At 38.1% G+C, this 25,766-nt stretch overlaps 2 protein-coding genes across 5 annotated transcripts in view; one reads left to right on the top strand and one right to left on the bottom strand.

The window, feature by feature from the left end:
- Positions 1 to 3,808, top strand: part of CRACD (capping protein inhibiting regulator of actin dynamics) — a 68,718-nt gene extending 64,910 nt beyond the window's left edge. For all 3 annotated transcript variants that reach the window (XM_066316958.1, XM_066316957.1, XM_066316956.1), the window contains one exon: positions 2,359 to 3,808. In XM_066316958.1, the coding sequence (XP_066173055.1) occupies positions 2,359 to 2,519 (161 nt within the window). In that variant the 3' untranslated portion in view covers positions 2,520 to 3,808. The remainder of the gene's footprint in view (positions 1 to 2,358) is intronic.
- A 1,627-nt stretch (positions 3,809 to 5,435) lies between these two features.
- On the bottom strand, positions 5,436 to 24,148 carry AASDH (aminoadipate-semialdehyde dehydrogenase). 2 transcript variants are annotated; one of them, XM_066316968.1, is made up of 15 exons: positions 23,910 to 24,148; positions 22,966 to 23,218; positions 20,935 to 21,055; positions 19,913 to 20,253; positions 18,957 to 19,149; positions 16,596 to 16,837; positions 15,172 to 15,278; positions 14,549 to 14,721; positions 13,837 to 14,029; positions 13,122 to 13,240; positions 10,959 to 11,796; positions 9,698 to 9,861; positions 8,976 to 9,101; positions 7,604 to 7,735; positions 5,436 to 6,556 (listed from the first exon to the last, which is right to left on the bottom strand). In XM_066316968.1, the coding sequence occupies exons 2-15, from the start codon at positions 23,193 to 23,195 to the stop codon at positions 6,164 to 6,166; spliced, it is 3,372 nt and encodes a 1,123-aa protein (XP_066173065.1). In that variant the 5' UTR covers positions 23,196 to 23,218; positions 23,910 to 24,148; the 3' UTR covers positions 5,436 to 6,163. The 2 variants fall into 2 exon arrangements, with proteins under 2 accessions (XP_066173065.1, XP_066173066.1); XM_066316969.1 differs by lacking the exon at positions 23,910 to 24,148 and adding an exon at positions 23,552 to 23,594.
- Positions 24,149 to 25,766: the final 1,618 nt, after the last annotated feature.

Here is a 25,766-nt window from a genome sequence, read left to right as displayed (position 1 = left end):
TGTCAAGGAGAAATATTCACCCTCCAGTATTGAAAATAAGTATTTTTTTCACTTGAAAATGCAAAAGAGAATCAATTCAGTTGAAGGTAGTCTGTTACTTTGAATCTAGAACTTCTCCCTCCAATCAAATATTTGGCACGGTAGTTGGATTCAGAACCCACTGCTTTATCTGTCATTTCAGTCAAGCTAAAACTATCCCACATTCAAAAGGCAGGCAAATTAAAATAAATACTTCCCCAAAGGGCATAATATTTGGGTTGGCACGAGGTGATTGTTGAAAGACAGACTTGCCTGTACTTCTCTAGCCAACAGTAGTCTTAGCGAAAAGCTCTTGGAGTAGATCGGTGTTGAAGAAACATTGTAAAAGTTGTGCAAGTAAATTGCATTTTTGAAAGTAGATAAATGTATCAGCTGCATCTGTTCAGTACCACTCTAGGCCAAGAAGAGTGAGATGCAGTTATTCAAAGCAATGAGGTGACTCAACTGATTTGTTAAAGGCTAAACCAGTACTACTCCTGCATTACAGACTGTCTCAAACTAAAAAAAACCCTACACCTGCCTGTATTCAGTTAATTCAGCAGCTGGATCTTCACCCTGCAGCTGCACACCAGAGCAGATGTCCCTGAGAACTTCACTTGGAACACCTTGGGTTGGCCAAATTACCTTTAAAGATCCTTTCCAATCCCAACTATTCTAAGATCTTACATTAATTGCCCAAAGCATTCATGCTTTTCAGCATTCCTGTCAAGCTCAAAAGGGGTCTGTTGCAGCCCTACCCCCAAAGACTCAGCACGGTGTTGTTCTGCTGTACATGGTCAGTTCTAGCAGAAATCCAACTCCATCACAACAGATGATGCCAAATTACATCAAAGGGCCAAACCTCAATTCTCCAAGGTCATTCTGTCTGCCCTACAGTGATAGTTCAGAAGGAAATTGAGGAGGAATTACTGATTTTGAAATATCTAAAGTGAAAGCACAGAACTCTATTGGCCCTTTAAGAACTAGTGACTGGATTTCCCTGCAATTACTGACTATATTTGGAGCCAGGCAGCCTTTAGCAAATACACATATATATATGTAAGTATTTGTGGGTAATAAGACAGTTTGAACCTCCCATGGTTAGAAGAGCATTTAAGACAGAGAACCAGCCTAGGACATGTTTTAAATGGAAGTCTACTGAGTCCTCCTCTAAAGACATTAAAAAACACCCACAACCTCAAGGTGGTGTATTTCAAAATTGCACTTGTGTCTTGTACATCAGGAATTGATAAGAGTGTAAGACCTTTAAAATAGCATAAATTACCATAGTATTTAAAATAATTAGCTTTTCAAAGTGTCCATCTACAGAAATTGCTGCTGCTACTGTTCATTTACTTGCAGATAAAAATACATGATTAAAGATGCACTAAAAAGAAAAACAGAACATTTTTTTGTCGACCGTGTAATTTTAAAGCTTCTACACAACTTTAAAGCTTTTATACACATTCAAAACCTCAAAATGAAATGCTACTAAATGTAACTGAGAATCTGAACATTTAACAAAAAAAAAAATTTTGGCTCCTAAAAGAGAAAAGGGAGGGGGGAGGTCGCAGTGGGAGGAGATGATGAGAGAGGAGTTATTTTGTAACTAAGATTTTTAGAGTTACTCCATATTGTTTCAGACAGGACTCATTTCTATTCAGGTTGCCTTTGAGGGCATTCACTGTCTCAGAATTTATTTTCCTATTTGACTTCTACAATACTTCCATGGTTCTGCTCTGTGAAGTTGCTTCTTAGAAATAATTTGTTTGTTAACCACGTTTTCTTATGGATACAGCTGTTTGTCTTATACTACTTAGAAGAAAATGTGGCAAACAGCAAGTGGGGAAAGCAGGTTTCTTTCTTTTTTCAGGACAGTCTCTTGGCAGGGTTAATTGAGGCAGGAAGTTATAGGACCATTTTCTTCTCTGAAGGGGGAATCTAAATACTACTGAATATATTTGGTTTAGATGTGTGCAGCAGCTGCATTACTAAAGAGAAAAAAACCCTAGCTTTATTTTCCATTGTTTGCTGTGATGCAGATGTAATTAAAAAGTTTACTTAAGACTAGCAAATTGAAATGTTTTGGATGTCACAAGGACTGAAAATTTTGTCCCTATTTTTGTGTGTTAGATTACTTGGAGTCAGCTCTGAAATAAGGAAACTCAGCTCCTCCTAACTTGATGATTCTGTAAATAGAGTAAGATTTCACCAAAAGTGTTGGAAATAAGTATCTAGTGGTAGAATATCTTCACATAAAAGTGAAATCTCTAGAATCAACAAAGCACAGGATTCAACTAATTTTTTTTTTTCTCTCTGTCCCTGTCCTTATAAAAAAAGTGGAAATTTCAGATTCTGTTCCATCAACCCCAGTGACCAAGGAGGTAGCCAAGAGGTTCTCTACACCTGATGCTAACCCAGTGTCAACAGAACCAGCCTGGCTTGCATTAGCCAAGAGGAAAGCAAAAGCCTGGAGTGACTGTCCACAGATCATAAAGTAAACTGTGAAGTTACATCTCTATTGCTATTAATTGCTTTCTTTTATTTATTCTGCTTTTTACACATGACAAAACTGAAAATGCATGTATTGGAAGGACTGAAAACTGAACTGATTACCATTTTGCTCTAGCTCACTGTAAAGTCTGCTCAAGTCATTTATTCCATTGCTTTGACAAATAGCTAAAGGAGGTCATGGCAAAAATCTCAGAAGCCAGACTCTCTCAAAAGCTTCAGAGTGCTCAGATACTGGATGTAAATTTTAGCAGGTATCATAATAAGGGCCAGAACAGAATAAGGGTTCAGAAGCTGCTTAAATTATGTCGGTATTCAGTTCTGGAATTTTAGATCTCTGTGTCTGAGATCTCAGAAATTTTTTTCAGAACTTCGTTGTTGAAGATGCATGTTTCCTTCTCTTAAGTCATAATTTATTTGAACATGTTAAACTGTATGAACTGCCAGTTCTGCCTGCTTTTGAAAGCTCTTTCCCTAAGGAAGAGCTTCAGGATACACTGTTCCACATGCAAATGGTAAGTTGATGGTACCATCCGAATGCTGAGGTAGTTTCTTTCATCATAGGATTAATACACTACATCTGTATACCCTCACTTCTAAGAAGAAAACAATTAATCCTGCTTAAAAAGCCACAATTTTTAAACAAATATCATAAAGTTCTCAGAAAGAAGTCAGGGATTCACTGTTTCTGCTAGTCATTTAAGTGCATCACTGTTTGTACTTGGCTGCAGACAGTGATAGTGGATTACAACTTTAAATCAATTGACTGGAATTAAACTGTTCCTGTGAGAATACAAATTCCTGTAGAATTTGTCTCTGTAAGTTCCCACAGCAGTAGCCCTGGCAGAACTGAAGTTCACTGAGACCTGAAAACTAAGTCAGTGAGAGTTTTCAGAGTTTTAACTCTGCATTCTTCCCGATTTTATTCCACACACAACTTCAGGCAGTTCAAATAACTTCCTGTACTTTGACCAATATAGCCAGAACACTTCAGAAAGAAGTTTACTGACCCCATCTCAGGTATCTGGTGTGGCAGTTGAACACTTTATTACTCCACATAACTAAAAGAGAAATGTCCACCCCCTCCCTCTTACAGAAGAAGGGTAAAGTCCATAAATGTAATAAAAACATCACTATCCTCAACATCCCTCAACAGAAACCTCTAGGTCTGCATTTTATAATGTCACCCCATTAAATAAATCAACTGAGTTTGTGTAACAAGGAAGACTTCAAAAATTTTTTGAAAGTCTCCTTCTTACAACCTTAAGGTTCAAAGGAATTATAAAGGGAGACATTTTCATGCAAAGAAATTACATTATTATAGAATGATGCAGCATATGCTTCAGGGAAGTGTTTTAGCCAAACTGCTGTTAAGCAGCATGAGAATCAGCATTTTAAACTGCACAGGAAACAGACTGAAACCTGTTGCACACTCTGTTCCCAGAATCAAAAGAGTTTCAGCAAAAGTCATTGTCAAGTACAGCCTCTCCCACCAAACAGAAAACAGGGCAGCAGTATCATGGTTACAGCAGCACAAACACAATGGATGTGTTAGATGGAGTACATGTGCAACAGCAAGATGGGCTCCCTTGGGTGTCTTATGCCATCAGTTTTGCTCAGTTTCATATTTAAACCCAGAATCTCTAAAGTAACTTTTATCATGAATATAAGTAATTGATATGTTTTAAGCAGAAATGAGACAATGGTGCTCTCAAATGCTTGGGAAAAAAAACACCCTTAACTTAATGCTTTCAGTATCTCAAGAAAGAATTGGCCCTGCAATTAATTTTGCTCTGCTAGCACCAGAAATTAGTGCATCTTAAAGTTAAATTTACATTTTTTTCCAGGTTTGTTTGCCTTCAGTATGGATATGTAATAACTAAACTGCCTGAAATCCATCTTTACAATTATTTCCTGGCAGGGGGAGCCAGGTAGAAATACAGAGAAGGTGAAGTAAATCAGGATTAAAGATACTGGTATTCTGAAAAGCATAGCAAAATTAGGTGCTATTGTGCATGACATAAGGATGCAATTTTCCAATACAATCCATTTATAGCACATAGAATAGAGCTTTCATTAAGGATGGTCCTAAGCTAAAGCTTCAAAGCAGAGGGTTTTTTCCAACCATAAAGGTATCTAGTGTAACAACAGAAACTGTATTATGTACAGTACTTGATGGAAACATTTCTAAAGTGTACATGTGCAACAGTGACATTTCATGATAAACCAACAAAGATTTGCACTAAATACCAATGAAGTGAAGTGTTACTTTGCTTTAGCTTTGTTGCAACCATTTCTGATAAAAGTATTGGAAATCTATAAAAATAAATCCAAAACGCTACTACCCAGTTGAAAACAGCAAAAATGTTTTAAGAACCGAATAAACCACTATGTAGTATATTGTTTCAATTTTTTGTAACTTATACAAACACAAAATACCATTTCTTTTGACAAGGTTATATATGATTAACCTCTATGTTCATATAGTAATGTATAAAAATGACAAGATGTATAATTGTGGGGTATTTGTTGTGTACTTTTTTAATTTTTCAAATGTTTTAAAGTGCAATTGTTTATTATACTGTCATTTTAATTCTTATTAAACTATAATCTGGTCAAAATTACCTAATCATTGATATAAGTCCTCTGTGTCTCATTTTGCTTATCATGTAGTTTAGGTTTGCATTACAAGTAGAACGTTTTACAGTGCTACAAATGTACTACATACCACACAGGATTCAGTGTAGATGGCTCACGAGAGAAAATAAGGCAGGAGATTCTACTGTACTTCTTTTAGAAGACTCTTAGGAAATGCTCTCAGTGAAGTGTACTTCTGCCATGGCAAGTACTTGATTTACAGTACCAAGACCCCTGTACTTACTTCTAAGGTGTTAAAGAACACAAACCCCAATTTACACAACATTTTATTAACAGTTTTTGTGTAGACAATGTAAACAGCATTCATTCAAACACCTTAAAAAATTATTTGACGGTGGTTGATTTCAGCAGTGCACACTTCATTTGGGACCCATACTGTTCCTGTCACTGAAATTTAATAAATGTCTAGAGTGCTATTTCCACTTTAAAATACAAAAGGCAACTCCTACTGATTTCAGTGTAGTCTAAGTATATTAATTAGATTAATTAAGCCATGCTGGGCCTAGGTCCACAAAAGATGAACTATTCTGTTTGTACAAACTGTAGTAAAGAGGTCGCTCCTTCCAGGTACACGAAATTCAGGCTATGTCTCCAGAAATCAGATAAGATGTTAAGAGTCAAAAAAGGATTTGGGTAAGCTTGCCTGGCACAGAAATCTTGACAGACAGACAAAACTAGTCTGGTGCAAGGAAGAGCCAGGCACAAGACTCAAAGAAAGCAACACACTCCTCCCTCGGAGGCAGGCCTGGTATTCAAGCTGTGAAATATGGCACATGACACACTTTGTCCCCTCTCTGGCAAGGTGCTGAGCAGCCATCCTGCCTCCATCACTGGACACTGCCTGATGCAAAACCCTACCTGATAAGTCTGCAAGGAACATCTCTTGCCTGTAGCAAAATAGGCAGAGGGGTAGGGAGCATCTGTGAGCTCCTAGTTTACAAATGTAAACAGTAAAAATGAAGCAGCCTAACAGCTGCTATTTTTTTCCTGCTATGTACAGATCTAGACAATAAACATAATCATTTCTACAGCCAACAACAAGCTTTGTTCCCCAGACTACGGGCGAAGAGAAAACCTCTCCTGGAAGCTGATGCACTCCTTCTGCTGCTCCGCTCTTGGCATTCAGGATCCACACTTTGCCATCTGTAGATACTGCTGCCAAGAGAATTTGGTTCTTTAAGTCATCACTTTGGAAAACGAACGGTGTTCCATATACACTTGAAGTGGCTTCAAATTTCCACAGTAAATTACCCTCCATGTTACAGCAGTAGATAAAGCAGTCGTGAGAGCCAAAGAATATTTCTTGCTTAGTTAAACTTGAGAGGCACGGAGATGAAAACACTGGCCCATTAGTGGAAAACTGCCAAACCTACAGAAAGAGCAGGAGCAGCCATTATCAAAGGTTTTTTACATTATCAGTTTCACAGCAACTGTAATTTTCTAATAGACTCGTTGTTGATAGGAGAGCATTTCATTTCAAAAGTATATTAGATTTCGGTGAGGCCTGGTAAATCCTTGTCAAATTATAAGTTAGGCTTTACACAGAGAGTAAGCAATAAAAGTCTCATAAAATAGATGTGAAAGAGGGAAGAATTGCTACTTTTGGTGAGGCCCACGTACAAATCAAATGGGAAATGAATATTCTTGGCAAGTTGCACAATTAGTAATGAACATCAAGAATCCTGTTAATGTGCCATTCTTTGCCAGAAAGGCAGATATTCCTTTTGTAATACAGATTTCCTCTGCTTATGCTAACAATGTGTAGATCCCTCCTCAAGAGAGTATCAGTCCAGAAACACTGCTGCAGGCAGAGAGCAGTGCACAGATACACTGAACACGTGTTTTATAATCAGAAAAGGCTTAGGAATTGCCATGTGTACTGCATCTCAGGCCAACAAATGAATGGTGTCAATTGTTTCAACACCAGATACAAACTACATTTATCTCTCAGGAGCTAAAAAACCCCTCTCATTTAATTTAATATGAAGGCTGACACATACTCCACTGACACAGAATTATGATTTAGCAGTTTTTTGATAAATGCATAAAAATTCTAAGAAACCTTTACTTTTGAATAACCACCATTTTACGGAAGAGATACCTGAAACATGCTTGAAAAGTTCCAAATGAAATAATTTAAGTAATTTCACTTGTTGGCACTACACTTGACAATTTACTTTGGGTATGAGATCTGAACTAGAAATTCTCCTATTGCATCAGGCAACTTGATTTTGCCATGAACTGCATGGACTACCCTAGGCAAATATTTTCCTACTTTCACCTCTCTTAACAACAGGCACTTCTATTTGGTTCACAGAAAGGTATATGCCAATCATGAAGCCTCAGAAAACAGTCCTAATAAAGTATCTTATTCAGGGGTTTGTGATGGACATAAAAAACCCAAACCCACTTTTACCTTTTCTCCAGAATGAGTGTAACAATATAATTTTCCATCCACACACCCAACACAGACGTAGGTCTCATTGCAGTGAGGAGAGGAGAAGAGTGGTTTTCCAAGGTTGCTTTTCCAAATCTTACTCCCTGTTACCTGCAAATGGCAGCATGGAAAATCTGATGTTTAACACAACTGTAAGAAACAACCCTTCCCTCAGCAAAAAAACAACCCTTCCATCACTGTCTGACCCAGCCCTTATGTAGAAAGAAAAAGCCAAACCCCCAAACCAAAACAACAACAAAACCCACACAAAACAAAAACGTAATCAAAAATTAATTTTCTTCCTCAACCTAGGCAAATGCATAATGATAATTAAAAGTGTATTAGCAGTAGTTCTAATAAATGCCAGATTCAGTTTTTTATTTCATTCCCAGCTGCTCAGTATGTGACAAAGACCAATGAAGCAGAGATATCTTGGAATCAAGTTATATTAATACTCCAGGACATGCTGCAACTCACTATCTATGACTATCACAATGCATTCCTAGTGTATCCTGCACATTCCCCAGGAATTAAGATTACTCATAAAAACAGGAAGGCGCAGACTCACTTCTAGGTGGGTTTCTCAACTATCTGTTACTGTGGATTACAGAATAATAAAAAAAAATATCTTAAGCACAGCCAAGTCTTGCTGCAGAACCATGCACTGGTTTTCTAATGGTAGACTGGTTATTACTGAGGATAGTTGTAGTGGGTGGAAGGTAAAGGTGATTAGGATTGATGCTCTGTGTTGTGTGAGTACAAAAACATTAACGGCTGCTTCAAGTCCTGTTCCTTTTATCAAGCAGGACCAGCTGTAAGGCAACAATGCCTCAGAAAACCATGAAATTGCTCCACATCTATCAAGAATGCCATTTCCCCAGTGAAAAGAACAGAACTGCACACTGAGATTAAAATGACAGCTCTTAAATGTGGGGAGGGAAACAGTAAGAGGAATGAAGGGGCTTCTTTTTGCATTCTGTTCTGATTTCTGTGTATTTTTTTTCCAATCCTACTGTCAAAGGAGAGAGGGTAGGAAATAAATCTATCAACTTGCTCTCACTCACTGGTTTTACTGATATGGGAATGACAAGAAACTGACTGCAACTTTGGCCTAGGGTCAGGATGTGAATTCAAGCAAACCATTTCAGCTCTCCTTATCACCAGATAGATAGATTTCTGAAGTATTGTGGTAACCTTGTGTATCATTATAATGCCTCCCAGTGAAAAATACTTCATGGTAATATATGATCACCTTCCCTTTCATTAGAATAGCAATCTTAAATTCAGAAATACATCTGGTTTCATTTAAACTTGAGATCAAGATGAAAGACATGTAAGCAAAGGTACATACTGGGTTAACAGCCAATAATAGTCCTCCCAGCGTGGCAACATAGAGATGATGTGGCAAAGAACTTAGACAAGGAGATGAAAACACAGCTCCACCTTCACAATGTAACCTCCATATACACTCCTTTTGCTGTAAGTACAAGAAAAAAGAATCATAAACAATTCTTCAACTGGAGTTAGAGCTCATCATGTTTACAAAAACCTTTGAATGTCAAACATTATCAAGTATTGTGTTTACTCAGCAAACACTTGTTAAAAAGTGAAGACAATCTACATGATATGACAGCAACACACAACAAGTGCCACTGGCTTTTTCTTCCAGTAAATAAAATAAATTCAGCTAACAAAAAAGCAGTATCTGCCTCTTTTATTTTCCATCTCCCTCCATCTTCTTATTTAGAATGAGAGATTCTCTCCCCACCAGAAAAATCACAGTTCTGTTTCTAGCTAGGCACCCTATTCTGAAACATCCGTGGAGAATTTAGTAACTAAGAAACTAAAGATTTGGTTTCAACCAGGACTAATAACACAAGAACCACAACTGGGAACACCACTAAAACTATTTACTGTCACATAACCCTAGCCTCACTTGCAGCAGGCCTAACTATCAGAAGGGTGATTGTGGACTCCTAAGAATACTAACACCAGTGGAACTTCTAGTGCAGTATAAATCGAGTCTAAATTGAATATTTATTGCTCTACATGTAATTTAGTCAGTGTTCTTACATAAATATCCAAGGCATACACATGTTGGTTGTGTGATCCAATGTAGACCAGTCCACTGGAAGGGTCTACAACAGCAGAGCTTTTCACAGTGTCTTCTGTGACAAAAGTCCAGTGTATTTCTCCATTTCTGCTTTGAAGCACATACACTAAGCCATCATAACAACCTATGTGGAGCAAAATATGATGGGGGGGAAAAAAAGAATAAAATGATTATTTGCATTTATGCTGTGACTTATGCTGCTAGTTGCATCACTGCTGGAAAGAAATAAGATTATTCATAAAGCAGAGTTTCAAAATATGTTCAAAAGCTCCTCCTGTGTTTTTAGCTCAAAGGTTTTGCTGATACAGTCAAAGATGACTGTTCTGTGTGGTTTTTCTAAGTTACATTTAGAATATACTTATTTCACTACCTTTCTATCAAATTTTTCAGTAACAATGTTAGAAAACAAGGAGTTGCTGAAAAGGGAGAACACAAATTTTTCTAATTATCCCTTTGTCTAGGTTTTGTTTCTGAAAACAAAAGTGTTAAAAGAATAAAGTTTGTGAGTTTTCTAATGAAAACCAAACTGTCATTCTAGAATTTCATGTTAATGAAAGATTCAATTTTATTATCAAGAGTGAACAGCAACCAAAATACAAACAAAAAGATGGCAACATTAGATTTGCATTAAAGAACCTCACCAATTGGATATCTGTGCAAACCATTGATGTAGATGTATTAGCTAAAAAGATGACACTAAGATAAATAGCAACTCCATTGACCATAGATATGACCAACCTAAAAAATTATCCAAACATGTTTTTTACATTTCTGAAAAGAAGAGTCAAATAAGATAATAAACTCTGTGAAAAACTGTATGAGGTACCCTGTACCAATTTCTAACTCTATCAATTTACAAAGACATTTTAAGACTGCATTACCTTTCCATACTCAAAAAAAATTTCAAAAACACGTTTAGATGTCACACCTTAATCTACCACTGAAAAACAAACTGTAGCCATTGATTATTCCTTATTAATAAACTGGGATATAATAAACCACAGGTGTTTATGTTAGATAAGCTCCATCACTAATTAACATGAAACCCAAATTACTTCTTCCTTCTGTTTCTATTTTACAATAAATTAGTTCTGAGGCAGATATGGAAGGTGATGGATGGAGGACAACCAGAGATAAGAAATATGACTCTCTGTCATTCATCTTGTATTCAAGAGGAAAAAAAAAAAGAATTTAAAATGAAGGCTGAAACGAAAGACATACCAACCACAATGAATTTCCCACACTTGGATACACAGGCAGAAGACTCAATACGATCTCCAAGGGTCTTCTCCCACTTTATTTCTCCCAAATCTAGATCAATTGCCTGCATTGCATGGGAGTGAGAGCCAACATACACAGATGCAGATACTTCTTCTTTAGCTGGTATTATAACCAGTGGTGATGCATCAACACATTTTCTCGTGTTTGATTTCCACCTCACACGCAATGCCAACTCTGCCACTGATGAATGACTACATTCTGCAGGGATTTGCTGAACAGAGGAATGGTCATTTTTATGTGCCTTATTTTCAAGTGTTAAAATTCTGTTCTCCAGTTCAGATCCTTGCATATGGCTTTTCATTACACCTGGGCTCTTGGAATGCACAAAGGTTGGCTGCTGTAGTGGTTCCACTCCTACCCGAACTGTATTTTTGGGCTGCATAGAAGACTTGGTGAAATTCATAGGGAAAAAATTATTTCCTCTGTTCAGTGCAATAAATGGAATTAATCCTGAAGCAATCTCAGGATCGCTTTCAGATGTTAGTTTAATATATTTTCCATGGAAGTCCTCTCCACTGTTCCCTCTTAATTTTCTTTTCACAACGTTGTCAGGATTCATTAATTGCTCTTCATTTGGAAACAGTATTTTAAGACTGTGTCTGTAAACCTCCTCAATTGAGTGGCTGAGAATAACCTCAAGGAGTCCAGGCACAGCTTTGCCTACTAACATCTCAATTTCTTCACAAAATCGTAGTGCCTTCAGGGAGTCTCCACCACTGTACAGAAACACTGCATCTTTGGGAATTCCAGTGGAATCACATGGAAGGCCAAGGACAGACTAGAGAAAAAAAGGAGACAGATACCAGTCCATAGGTGTTATACTAAGTCACACACATAAAACCTCAGGTGGGGTAGAACCTGAGCACCTAGAAGTTGTGCTAAAAACCAACAACTGAGAAAATGCACTACTCTGCAAAAAATAACTGGAAAATGTTAGTGCCAACAGAGAGATTGACAGAACAAGAACTGGTGGGGGGAAACAAGGAAATAGGGAGATACTAATTCTGTACTACAAAAGTCTTGCTCAAATCCAGTTCTGCAGTCTAAGGAATTAAAGGGAATTGTAGTATATACTGATTGGCAATTTTCAATACCATTTATCAATGACAACTTTGCAGATAAAACACAGATGCCTTTTGATAAAATCAGTTTAGGTGTTTTATTTTAAAAATAAAGCTTTTATAAACTGTTCCTTTTTACTTCTGAATTATTTAAGTAACCTACTTACCTGCCTACTTTTTGAAGTTTTGAGCCCTTCAGTTAATGAAAGAGTTTGCATTTGGCATTGTCACTACAACAAACAGCAATAACCATGTTGCCTCTCACTGCACTCCATTGTTATTAACTCTGGGTGTCAAGTCCAAACCCTTTGGTTTTGGAAGCCACCTTCTGTTGTCCAAAACAGGTCCAGGGCACATCCAATCCCCTGGGCTATCCCTTCATAGCCATCAATTTGAAAAGGACAGGCACAGACAAATAAATATACTACATTTACTTGTTCAAGTCCTAGGCCACAGCTCATCCCACTTTCAGGTGAAACTTGTAAGTCCACCTTTGAAAAACAAAGGAATAGTGTTTGGCATCATATTTCAGTACCTTGAAAAACGAGTCTTTAGCACAGGAATTTAGAAACAATCCAAGCAGGTAGTCTGAGAGACAGTTGTGCAACTGTGCCATCTATTTAAAAAAGGACTCCAATTTATAATTATCTTGAGAAATTTGAAACTCTACTAACAGTTTGTTTTTTTTTTTTTTTAAATTAAGTTTCCATGTCCCATTTCCTTGTTTTCTTTAGTGATTCCTTCTTTTGGCATGTGAAGCAGCATTCAAAAAGCTACTGACAGATTACCTTGTTTCCATGCTAATAGCTTATACCCCATAGCCTGCAGTTTTATCTGATAGAGAAATACAAATGACTCTCTCCTGGCCACTGCAGAGCAGCTATATTTAAGTATTAACTGAACAGAAAAGAGCTGTACTGCTTCAATCTATAGGCAGCTAGAATGTTCTGGTTGCATTAGTCATACTTCTTAAAACCGTTTAACTCCTGACACATGGATAATGATCCACTTGCAAAGATAAAAAGGCAGCTCAAAATACTACCTTCCATAAATACTGCAATCTTTCCCACAATTCCTCAGCGTCACTCAGCTTACTGTCACGCCTTCTGGAGTTTAGATGGTTCTGGTAAATCTTGTTCAGTTCAGATATATCAACTTTGCCTTTGTAGAAAATAAAGGATGATTTTTTTTTTTTCATTGCTCTTTTTAGTATCAGCACTTTCAAAACTTGCTCTGCCCAAGTAGTCACTATATTCTTGTATGTGTTTTTTTATTCATATTCTACTGCATCTGCATTATTTTATACAGTTGATCAACTACATGAAACACAGTAAGGTTTTTGAAAATTTACCCCCCCACATCATCCCACCTTCAAGGCCTGGTTTTTCCTCAGCAGAAGTGAGGGTCCTGTTGCAGACTGCAACAGGAGCAGCTGAGGTAAGAAATGTTAAAACAGTGTTAAAACTAAACTGGTTTTTCCACTACTTTTTGACTCTCAAATGAAACATCATCAAAAAACCATAAAAATACATGGCCATTATTTCCTTATTACTTATCTAATTACATTATCTAATGTAATTAGACTACTTATTTATCTAATTACTTATTTATCTAATGTAATTTATTACTTATCTAATGCACATATTCTAAAAGCATGAATCAGATACTGGATTTTGGTCAATAAAAGAAAAAAAAATTAAAAAAAGCAATGGATACCATTTAAACAAGTGGCAAGGGTTCTAAATGGCTTCATTTACCATGTGATGTTAAAGGCAAAGCTTTAATCACTACAATCTCATCAGGGACTCCATAAGCTGGTAGATGCTTCTGGAGTTCTTTAAGTGTTTCTCTCTCTTCAAAATCATCTTTGGGTAAAACAAAGAGGATAAGCTTTTCCTGTTGATACCAGGTAACTGCACAAGCTTCCACCTGGCAAAAATCTTCAGCAATCTGTAATTAAAACACATTAATCATGCTTTGAAATGCCTTTCATCAACAGAGTAAAAGAAGCAAAAAACAATGAAAAAAGTGCACACCCTTAAAAACTGTATTATATTCCTGCATAATATCCTAGGAAATATTTTCTTTTTTAGCTAAAGCTTGTACTTCACATAAAAACAAACACATAGATATGTGTATTATTTGCCAAAAAGCCATGAACGAGATATAATCCAGGAGTCTGACACTCAATCTTGTAGAACAATAACTATACTCAGCATTTTTCAGATGTTTATACAGTTCTCAATTCTCCTGGAAGAAACCATACAATAAACCAGATTCCCAAGGGCTCAGAAGAAACTCCTCCCTAAATTATGTGACTAGATTTTTTATGATACACCCTCCAAATTCCTTTAGGCTCCCAGAACTCATCTGAAAAGAAGCAAATACCCATTTCTGATGATAACAATGTGTTCCTTCTATCTGCCTTTTTACAGTGGCATACTCCACTCTGTGGATGTGAGCATTTACCTGCTGTAGATATTCAATATTAAAACGTTTGCTGTGACGTTTAATCCAATTGTCTTTCCGACCCAAGAAGAACAACTTTGCATCCTTCACTCTTACAAAATCCCCAGTTTCTCTCATTGTACCCAGTGGCACAGTTACTTCATCATCAAGAAAGCAGATTCGTTCTTCACCACCTATACAAAAAAAAAAGATTGTGGTCATACATATTAAAGAGCAAACTGTAAATGAAAATGATAAAGAGTCTTTTATCAAATTCTCTTAACTTTACCAAGCATTATAAGAAATACTGAAATATTATCAATGTCTAAACCTCTGCAATATACAATTTTGGCTATGCAGTTAATTCAGTTCAGAAATTACTTCAGCTGACAATGTCAAAATGCAAGAAGGGAAAAAAGAAATCAATATAATGAAGGCACAGTCAGCAGATAAAATGATGGTAATTTCCTGTTCATCATTCCAACAACCTAAAATACTATCAGAAGGTTCCCAGCCCAATCAGAACTTAAAATACTATATTAATCTGTACATCATAGGCAAATATCAAGTAAAATAATCAGTATATTATTAAAACTCAATCAATTAAAATCAGTATCTTAGAAGAATACAAAACATAAAATAACCTATAAATATTTGTCCCTCGCCTTCAAGAACTGCAGATCCACTGGCATCTCTGACCTCGACTTTTGTTCCAAGGAGTGGTGATCCCAAAGGTACAGGAAAATTCGTTCTAAATATATTAGAGAGAAACAGTAAAAGTCTTTTTCTTCTGGACACAAAACAACTGTCCCAGAAACCAGGTATCATGCAGTTTTTTAAAGGACTGGCATTAGAGCAAAGGAAGATGCTTGAGACTTCTTTCTACAAATGTTTCTTCTTTAAAAACATATCACTTTATTAAAAATTAAAAAGCTCATCAGAGCGCATGGGTGTCACTAGTATATACCAGAGAACTCCACAGAATTATAGAAAATAAGGCCTGAATAGACCCTGAAATATCCTGAGAGAACCCCAAGCATTTTAGTTTAATTTTAAGTCTCCCAGATTGAAACAAGCATCAAGTCAACCAATTTAAGCATGTGTAACTGCTTTCTAACTCATTTTCCCCTAATTTGAGCTCTTACTCTATTTTAAAAAGCACAGCTAAGAAACATTCAGAAAAAGATTTAGAAAATGCTCAGTTCAAAAAATGACTGAAATATAAGAAACTGTCATTTCAATGTCATGTATCTATTATAGAGTTCTCTTGAACTACTGACGAACTTCCTTACTTTCCCTTCATTCTCCAGCCTCTTCAAGCAGTTGCAGGACCTCATTTATTTAATATAGAAGCTATTTCTAAATGGGAGTATAGAATAATATATTTTCTTCAGTAAAGCAAAACTTAAAGCAACTTTAAATAACTTCGGCATAGATTCCAGTTCAGTTTCTATTTTGAAGTGTTACACTTAATGTTTGAACTGAGAAAATTAGTTTTATATAAGAATTTAATAACACTTCATGACAATTCACCATTTTTAGTCTAAAAGGGTTTAAGCAGCAGGTTAATGTATAACACCATTTGTGCAACCCACCCCATTTTGGAGGACACATTTAACTCAAGCTGCATGTATAATTCTCATGCCATGGAATAATCACACGTTTCAGAGAGAAAATGAAACAGTGAGATAATAGGAAGTACCTTTCATGATTCTGTAAAATAATATGAAGAAAAAATGCCAAACAACTGAACAAGTCAGAAACTGAGTGAAATATGACAGGAGTGATAAAAAGAAAGTACTTCTTGAAGTTTAAGTTAAATTACTGTGAAACCTTGGGTGAGCCACTTTGGACTGATTTCTGTCATCCACACTACTAAAATAGAGGAGGGGGAGCTCGTGAGATAACAGATTAGTCTGTTTCCAGATAAAACAAAAATGTAATTTCTACCAGTATAAACACCCATGAGGACTCAGTAGCCCTGGTAACAGGAGACTGAGGTTCTATTTTTGTGATTTTCATCATTCACATGATGGACCAAGCCATTGAGAACAGTGAATTTTCCTACCTAAAATCAGCACTAAAAACCTCCTCAGGAATCTTGTAGCAAGTGGCCCAGCTTGACACTTCAGTGATACCATAGAGATTAAAAATACTTGTTTTGTTCTCTTCGTGCTTCCAACTTTTCAAGAGACTCAGTGCAGGAAATGCTTCACCACCAAGGGCTAAGACACGAAGTGAAGTATTTGCAGACAACACTCTTGATTTAATAATGTGAGCTCCAAACCTCCTGAGGAGTGTCGGTGTTGCCTGAATGATACATATTAAAAAAAAAAAACAAAAAGAGAAAGACTTGTTACATTTTATCAGTATATGTATACCTTTCTTCCTGCTTTATCCTGACTGCACAGCGGTATTATGGATGTACTTTAAAACATCCACTTATCAACCATCACACTGGTGTTTTGTGAGATTTTGTTTCTTATAAGGAGTACTATCAGCATCAATCTATGTTCTTCTGCAAAATTTCTTCTTTAGCCAGGTGTATTTTGGGTGTCCTGGTGTGTCTCAGCTATTACCTCAAGTGTATGCTCATTAGTTCTTACATTAATTACTTGGAAATAGAAAGTAACACAGTATTCTCTTCAGTTACTGTTTGAGCCTTTTTTCCCTTATTTCCAGAATGTTACAGCAAAAATGTAACTTATACATCTGATTAATTTGCATACTGAACATTTAAAGACCTTACATAACACTAAAAATTCTTAGGATGTCAGATTCTGGGTTGTCCTTGATTTATGTAAATAGAACAATTTACAAGAATTAGTTTATCTCAAAGCTTTCACTAAAATAAGTAGAAGGAAATTATATAAAACCCAAATCTCCCAAACCCAAACCAGTTTCCTTAAAAAACTGTTTCTATAAAACAATTGGTGATGTAGAGCCCTTTCACTGAAAGGAAAAAGAACTGTAAATAATTTTACCAGACACATTTCACTCTCATTCTTGTCTACTTTTCTAGTAAAAGAACTGGAAAATTATTGGAATTATTTCTTAAAAGGTTCTTTTTCTAGTAATAGATGAAGACCATCTTTTTGCAACTGATAATTTTAACTTTAGTGAAATTAGAGCAACAAAAGAAAACAAAAAAGGGAAAAAATTTATACTCTTCCCTCCCTCATTATTATTTTTGTATTTCTCAAGTCTGCTCAAAAAATTCAAGGGGGAGAGGTAATATCTTTCTATTCTTTAACAAACATCTTAAAATTATTCATCCATCAGTTAAGCTGTAAGGAGAACTTTTCTGTCAATTATTCAGCTGAGAAGCCCTTCCTTCACTGATTAAGACAGTGATCAAAAAAACGCAAACCCAAACAAATCAAACTTTTCTTAGAAAGACTTCTCAAAAACCTTCATTCACGAAATTCTGCCTTTCTCTATTACTGCTTAACATATATACCTTTGAAAGTCTCAAAAGACACTTAAAAAATCTTGCTCATAGAGAGCAGTATCTCAGAATTTTTTTTCTAAAAGCAACTGAGGTAAACTGATCATTAAACTTGTGTATCAGAGGATAATCTACACTATTTATAGCAATCCTAACTAATAAAAATAAGAGCAGAGCATAGTTACAAATGATTTATAACTAATGGATTTTTTTCTGCTATGGAATGTTCAGCCAGCTACTCAGTAATCTTTAAATTTACACCCTACAACTATTTCAACTATCACCATTCTTACAAAAAAAAAAAAAAAAGAGTCTGGAAAACAAATCCTACAAGGAGCAGCTGAGGGAACTGAGGGTGTTTAGCCTGGAGAAAGTTTGAAAACTTTAGAACTATTAAAATTGAAATCATATAGGAGATAACCTATTGTAAGACATAAGAGACACATGAAGCCTCATACAAGCAGGTGACATGAAAACACTAAGTACTGCTCTGAAACCAATGATTACCTTGTTCTCATTATTGTAAAAATGAGAAACATTTTACCACCCTATATTTTACCACCAGTACACACTGCTCTATTTGTACTATTAGCAAAAAAACGAACATTAAAAACTTCAAAATTGTCTATGATAAAAGACTCCAAGGTCAAACCCATTAAAAAGTGCTTAAAATGTTCTGTAACAGTTTACTCTATTACCAGATTCTTCAGAACAAAAAGCTTAATTAACAGAGTACTTTGATAGGTAAAGGTTTCTTAAAATAATCTTTAGCTCACTCAGTGTTTTCTATCACTAAATGTTTAAGGTTTTGATCAAATTGTAATTTTCTAGGCAGCTCACAGTCCATAACAAAAAGGATAGGTATTGCCTTTGGGCAAGAACACTCTGTCCTATTAACATTAGACTCTAGGCTGATGACAAAGTAGTACACATTAGCAAAAGTGAGGAGCAAGGCACTAAAGACACTCAGATTGTGCCTACCTGCAACACTGTCACGTGGTGGTGGTGAAACAGAGCAGCTGAGAGCTCCATGGGCATCATTTTAATGGTGTTGGGGATGACAAGAATAGAGGCTCCACTTGTCAGAGCCATGAACAACTCAACCACAGACGGGTCAAATGTGAGAGGAGAAGCCAGGAATAGCACATCATTCTGTGTGATCTCAAATATGGATCTAAAATAAGACAGCTAGGAATTAATAAATCTGAATGCACGCAGTCAAAAAACCCTTCCCAACTAAAAGAATGACAGCCTGAAAGAAATGCATTAGCAAAGCTCAGATCTTAAGGGCTCTGATTATGGAGACAGGTAATTTGAGCAAGAGCTCCTGGACTCTAACTGTTGATTTCACTAATGATGTGTTTTATGAAGATACCCACCATATTACACACCAACAGAGTTCACTGAAAGGCACATTTCAACTAAAAGATGCTCATTCAAAAAGGATAAATATAAAGAAAGAAAAAGCAAAGAAGAAGAAAGCAAAAGACAAGAAAGAAAATATATTTTATTTTCCATAATAGATTTGTTTTAATATGACATGAAACAGAAAGAAACCTGGGTAGTCTAAAAAGAAATTATGACTTAAGAAACACAGAACACAGTAAATATAACTGTGAACAAATGATGAATTTTGTTGTCTATTTCTTTTACACCACAAACCAGATGACAGTACAAAATTTAGAGCAAGTGCACCATTTGAAGCACAGCCCTCAAAAATGAAGGCAAAGCATCATTTAAGTGTAATACTGATAGAGAAACAAAATGTTATGTTCTACTTGGAAACAAAAGCCAAAAACCCACAAAGGTGGTTAAGGAAGAAGAAGTGAAGCTGTGTCAGTAAAACCCCTACGTACACTCCTTTGAAGAATTAAAACAAATCCTAAAAGCATCAAATTTGTAAAAGCATTTGAAAGGAAAACTGAAACCACACTTACTTAAGATGCTGAATATTAGGCACTATACATTTATGAGGAACTCTGACTATTTTGGGGATCCCTGTAGTTCCTGATGTATGCAAGACATATGCTAAAGTGTCTTTCTGGCCAGCATCCATGTATCCTGCTTCTGATGTTTTCACTTTGGTTTGATCTGGGCAGATGGTAAATCCTGGCTCCGAGTTATCCACACTCCTGAAAGGTTCACATTTACTTTTCATATTGCCTGCTTCTGAACTGGAATCAGTGTTGCTTGAGCTCATTTGGAAGAGAGTTACACCAATATGTCGTATGGCAGAGGAATTGTGGTAAATACAGCTAGCATGGGACTTCTGGAATTTCTGCAAGAGAAAATGAACAACTCAAACAGTGGAACTCAGGAGGCACTGTTGGTGTTCTACTGTATGCAACAAAATAGAAAACAGCATTTCATACAAACAAGCTGTGATTTTTCATACCTCTGCTCTTGGACAACACAAATTAGACAATTATAAGTCCATGTATTTCTATAAATTAAGTATCAGTGAACAGAGACTTCGTAAATGCAAAATAAACAATTATCTGAGCAAATGAAAAAAAGAAAGGGAAACATACAAAAGAATGCTGCAGAAGACCAAGGAATCTGAATTGTAACCTTTCTATTCCCTTTGCAATAAGATTTGGGATGAGTTAGACAAAGAGAAACCCAAATATTAAATGCAGGAGCTTCTTGAACTACTGCAGATTTTGAGCTCTTAGCACTGATATATAAAGAAATGAGTCTGGAAAAGTCTTCCAGTATCAGTGCCCAACATGGTTGCCTGAACAACAGCGTAACAGGAAAGAAGGCAATTATTTTGAAGAAGAGAGAAACATTTTGTACTTCTGATTTTAAAGATGCTCTTTTCTGGCTAAAAAAGACAACCTTTTGCCATGAAAAAACAAAAGCACTCCATTAAGCTTATGAAAACAGAATTCAATCTGCATATCAACACATGTCTAAACTGCTCTTTAATGCTTCTTATGGAATCCTGAACACTTACATTTATTTTGTCATTCTCAACAAGAATATACCGAAGATTGCTTTTCTTCATGAAGTAAGTGGATATAGTTGGTGGTGCATCTGGATCAATAGGTGAATAGGCAGCTGGAACTTGAAGGATTCTAATAAAACACAAATGTTTAAAACAATTTTAAAAACAAGTAAGAAAATCCTCTTAGATTTTGCTAAATGTTGCGAAAATGTTTTCTAGTTGAGCTACAAAATGTAGTCATGACTTTTAAGGATCTTGTTGGTAAGAAAGTAGGATGAAAATCAGTGTTGCCTTTTGGTCTTTTACAGCAAGGGAAATGATTAAAGCTGTATAAAAACATTCAGTATTATTTCTAATGAAGCATGTTGATACCATACAAAAGGTATCACTGACATCAACAGCATTATATTTTAAAACCTTCTGGTAATGACTGGGAACAGAAAGGTAACCCTTCCATTTACCCACAGACAACATGTAGGAATGTATTCTAAAAAGCACCAAAAGCCTGCACAGTTTTGCTAGGAGTGTAAAGAACACAGTGTAAGACCTCACACTGCCCTTGGGTTGTGTTTCCCCCAGGGCAGGAGGAGGAGCTCCATGTCCCAGCGCTCCCAGAGAGCCACAAGTGCTGGAACTTGCTACAGCCCCCAAAACCAAAATGAGTAAGTAACGGGTGACTGAGGCATGAACTGCCCCCAAAAATCCTCACATTTGCTCTGCTCTTGAGTTCTGTACTGTACAACTGATTTGTTAGATTTCCTCTCTGTGTGAGTGGTTTGTCCCTGCAGTAACGCCAAGGTCCTGAATGAAGGTGTGGAAACAGCAGCATCCCACATGCCCCTACAGCCACTTGTGCCAGTAAGGACTTAGACCTGCCCTGCATCACACAGCCCCCAGCTACTCACAGTGACAGCTGTAAGAAGCAAAGAGCCCCAGCAGATCCCCCTCACTGTTACCACTCAGTTCTTTGGGATACAAATCAGGCAGCAAGGGACCTCTATGCTGAGCTGGACCTCCTGCTCAGGCAGAGCCAGCTGTGACACCAGAGCAGATTGTTCAGGTCTTTGTCCAGTCAGGCTCTGAACACCTCCAGGGATGGTGCCTGCACAACATCTCAGAGCAACCTGCTGCACTAGGGCAAGAGCATTTCTTGACTGGTGAGAAAGTTCCTCAGTGCTTGGGAGAGGTTTACTATTGCAGTGCTTGCTCACTCCATTGAAATCCTTATACTCCACTGTGGTACTTCTGGTGTTATTGTGTGTTTTACATGAGGTGTGAACAACAGGAAAATCCCAACATAGGCCATTGCCCCCAAGGAAACACAACTGCTGCTATATTCATCAGCTGAAAAAAAAATGCTTGTGATCCTGTGATTGTCTATTCCATTGTAAATTCTAGGAATACAAAAGATACACAAAGGATACGAACATTAGAATTCATCAGCAGAAGCAGAATTTTTAAAATTGCTAGATTAACATGAGTGTTGCAATCACAAGCATTTCAACTTCCTAGCCATCAGTGAATCAATACCACTTTAGTGTAACACTGCTCGTTACTTCTTTCCATAATATTTGTAATGGAATATTAAATGTATGTTCATTTAGTTTAAAACATGGAATTTGCATTAAGAGCTTTTTTTTTTTTTTTTGCCAGCAGGACAATACATTGTCTTCTCTCAATAGATGTTTTCTGTCAGACCACTTCCAGTTTTAAACAAGCAGAAGAAAGATACTAGTCATTAATGTTTTTGGACTTCTATAAATATGCTAAATTACTTTTCATATAGGGATGCAGCTGCAGACAGTTTACAGCTTTAAGACTTAAGATTCAGAAATATTTTAGCAATGGCCTTTCAAAAGACTGTCCTATGGCAATACGACAATCTTTTCCCCTAAATGATGCAAGACTCCAGCACCTCGACTGCACTACTGTGCTATCGCTACATTTCTGTCGTTATTAAAAACATAAACAAATCGTCAAAACTGCTTTAACAGAGATAACCCTTAAAAAAACACAGACTGCAAGCATTCAAACCGTTACCCTAAGATCCAAGAGGGCAGGTTTATTCCTGGATAGCAGTAAAGGCCTATTTCACATCTGCCTTGGTGGCCACAGTGCTTTTGAAGGAAAGCTGTCAGTTCCACGGCAAGCTCAACCACGGTGCTGTAGGTGTAGCAGGCTGGAGGTTTCCCAGTGCAGTCATCGAAGCACACTGCTGCTCTGTCCGGGTGCAGGCCGGCCGCCCGAGCCACCAGCTCCTGCAGCAGCATCGCGCCTGCATCGCTCCGGTGCCCTGCAAGAAACAAGGATCCATGGCAGATAATACACAGTTCTACCACGCCTCAGAATTCAAAAGGTGCAAAGCTGCGTTCTTGACTTGTACAGAGGTAGTTTAGTCCTCGCCGCAACGCTTTTATTTTTAAAGCTGGGCCTCGCTGAATTATTAACTTCATCAACACAGCTGTGAAATAAGATTCCTTCCTTCACAAGCAGAAACCTCCAACACCTGAACTTTTAGGGCACTGCTCGTGCTGGTGCCCGTTTCTACCCCGCGAGCCCTCCCGCCCAGGCCGTGCCGGTGGCCGGGCGGATCCGGGCTATGGCCCCGCTCTCCTCTTTAGGTTACCCCGTTTCCACACGGGACGGGCGCGGCCCGGCTCCTCCCGGCGCGCCTCAGAGCCGCCGCCCGCGACACTGCCCGGCGCCCTCTGGCCCCGCCCCAGCCCGGCAGCGCCGGCGCCTCCGATTGGCGGGATGCGGCAATGCCGCGCTCTCATTGGCCAGCGCCCGCCGTGTCGTTTGGGTGTCCATAAGCAGCGCCCGCTCCGTCAGAGCCCTGCGCCATTGCTTCTGGAGGGAAGGAGGGAGACAGGAACAGCGAGTGCGCCAAAGCCTTCCCCGCTGTCCCTGGCAGACATGGGAAAGGGGCTAAAACAAGTGCAGGTGGCTCGGGGGAAGGGCAGGGCTCCGCCGCTCACGCTTACAGTTCACTGCTCTCCGTCCCCGTGTGTCAGTCCCCCTCCGGCGCAGAAGGTGGTACGGGCCGTCCCGCCGGTGGTAGCGCCGTGGGCGGGCGGTGACGTCACGTCCGGGCGGAGGGGCGGGACTTCCGCCCTGCGCTGTGCGGGGAGCGGGGTGTCCTTATGCCATCCCGGGAGCGGCCCTGCAGCAGCGCCTGCCCTGTCCTCTGGAGCGGCCCCTGCACTGTCCTGGAGCTGCCCCTGCAGCCAGCCCATGCCCGGCTCCCGGCGGTGCCCAGAGCTTCCCCCGCGGGCAGGATTTACAGCCTCCAGCGGGGAGTGAGGGTGGGGGTAGCGGGAGCCATGCTGGGAAGCGGCACCGGTACTGCAGCAGCGTGCGTGACTTAATGACATAAAGCCATAAACCCGTGGAATGTTAAGGACTGGAAATTAAAATTCTCTAGTTCCTACATCCTGCTGTGAGCAGGGACACGTTTCACTAGACCAGGTTGCTCAATGCATCCTGACTTTGAGCACTTCCCAGGGATGGGGCATCCACATTTTCTCCGGGCAGCCTGTGCCAGTGCCTCACCACCCTCACAGTAAATTATTTGCTTTGGCTCCGAGGCGCATTAAATATTATTATTTATTAATAATAATAAATTATTATTTTATTAAATAAACCTCTCTGCATGGTGCTGGAGATGCCTCAGAGGGAGAGAAGGAGAAGACCAGTTCACAACCATTTTTAATGTTTGCATGGGAGAAGTTAGACATCAGCTTTCTACTGTTTGTCACATTCTCTAAGTGATACTTTGGCTCAGTTGCACATTGGTAATACAGCAGAAACGATTTCACAGTAATGCAAATAGCGACATCTAAAGCCAGAGTTTTCTCCTTCAGCTGCTTCACTCACTGATGTGTGTGTTGGCTGTGTGTGATAAAGAGTGTCTAGTAACCTGGAGCATAAATCCAGCTGTCAGAATAGAATGACCCTTGAAAAGTATCTCCTCTTTAACACAAGATTTTGAAATATATATAATAAGGATTCAGCACTGCAGTGCATCCAAAAATTACAGTGTTCACAGTAGCAGACAGAATTTCACTTGAATAATGTGGAGGAGGGAAAAGGCAATGGGACTAATTTTTTTTGAAAGCAGAATTATGCCACCCAATGCTCAAATCACATTAATTAGTATAGGCTTCAAAAATAGCATTTTGTTCAAAGCACATTAAAAGAGAATTTACACAAGTTTCATTTCCAGTCCTGTGTGGACAATTTCAGACAGACTTGTTGCACTGTGCATCTAAATGTTTATCTCACATATTAAAGGACACCTCACATGTATTGGTAATCTAAGAGCTCAGTTTAGCCCTTCTACATTTTCTTTTGAGGGTGGGAAAGAAGAAGAGTGAAAAATGTTCACAACAGTTTTTTGGTTTTTTTTTTTTTTTTTTCATACTCCTTCCTGCTTGAGGAAGGAGGTGTCACTGTGGTCAGTGTCCAGCCTGTTCTGGTCTTGTTCCATTTACTGTCCAGACAAACTGTTACAGTTCTGTTAAAAAAAACAAACTTGTTAATTAGAAGAGATCCACGTCCCCCAGGATGCAGTTCTGGTGAAGCAGCACAGTCAGAGCCCCATGCTCAGCACATCTGGGTTCTCCCATAGGTTTGGCTGCAAGTAGGTTCTGATTCCACTGCACAAGTCACAGTCTTGACTTCTTTTAGGCAGGTGTATTTACATGCTTTTTAAAACTAGGACTTCTGTGTTGTGATTGTCAATAGGGCACAATTGCTACAAATCCCACCTAAAACTCCCTTTTGAATTTAATTAGCAATCCTGTAATTCTCAACTATATGGAAGATGATAGGGAAGGAAG

The sequence above is a fragment of the Sylvia atricapilla genome, chromosome 4, assembly GCF_009819655.1.
Source record: "Sylvia atricapilla isolate bSylAtr1 chromosome 4, bSylAtr1.pri, whole genome shotgun sequence".
In the NCBI taxonomy this organism is placed as follows: Eukaryota; Metazoa; Chordata; class Aves; order Passeriformes; family Sylviidae; genus Sylvia; species Sylvia atricapilla.
The sequence above is the reverse complement of the archived record's forward strand: the minus strand, read 5'-3'. Positions and strand labels throughout refer to the sequence as shown.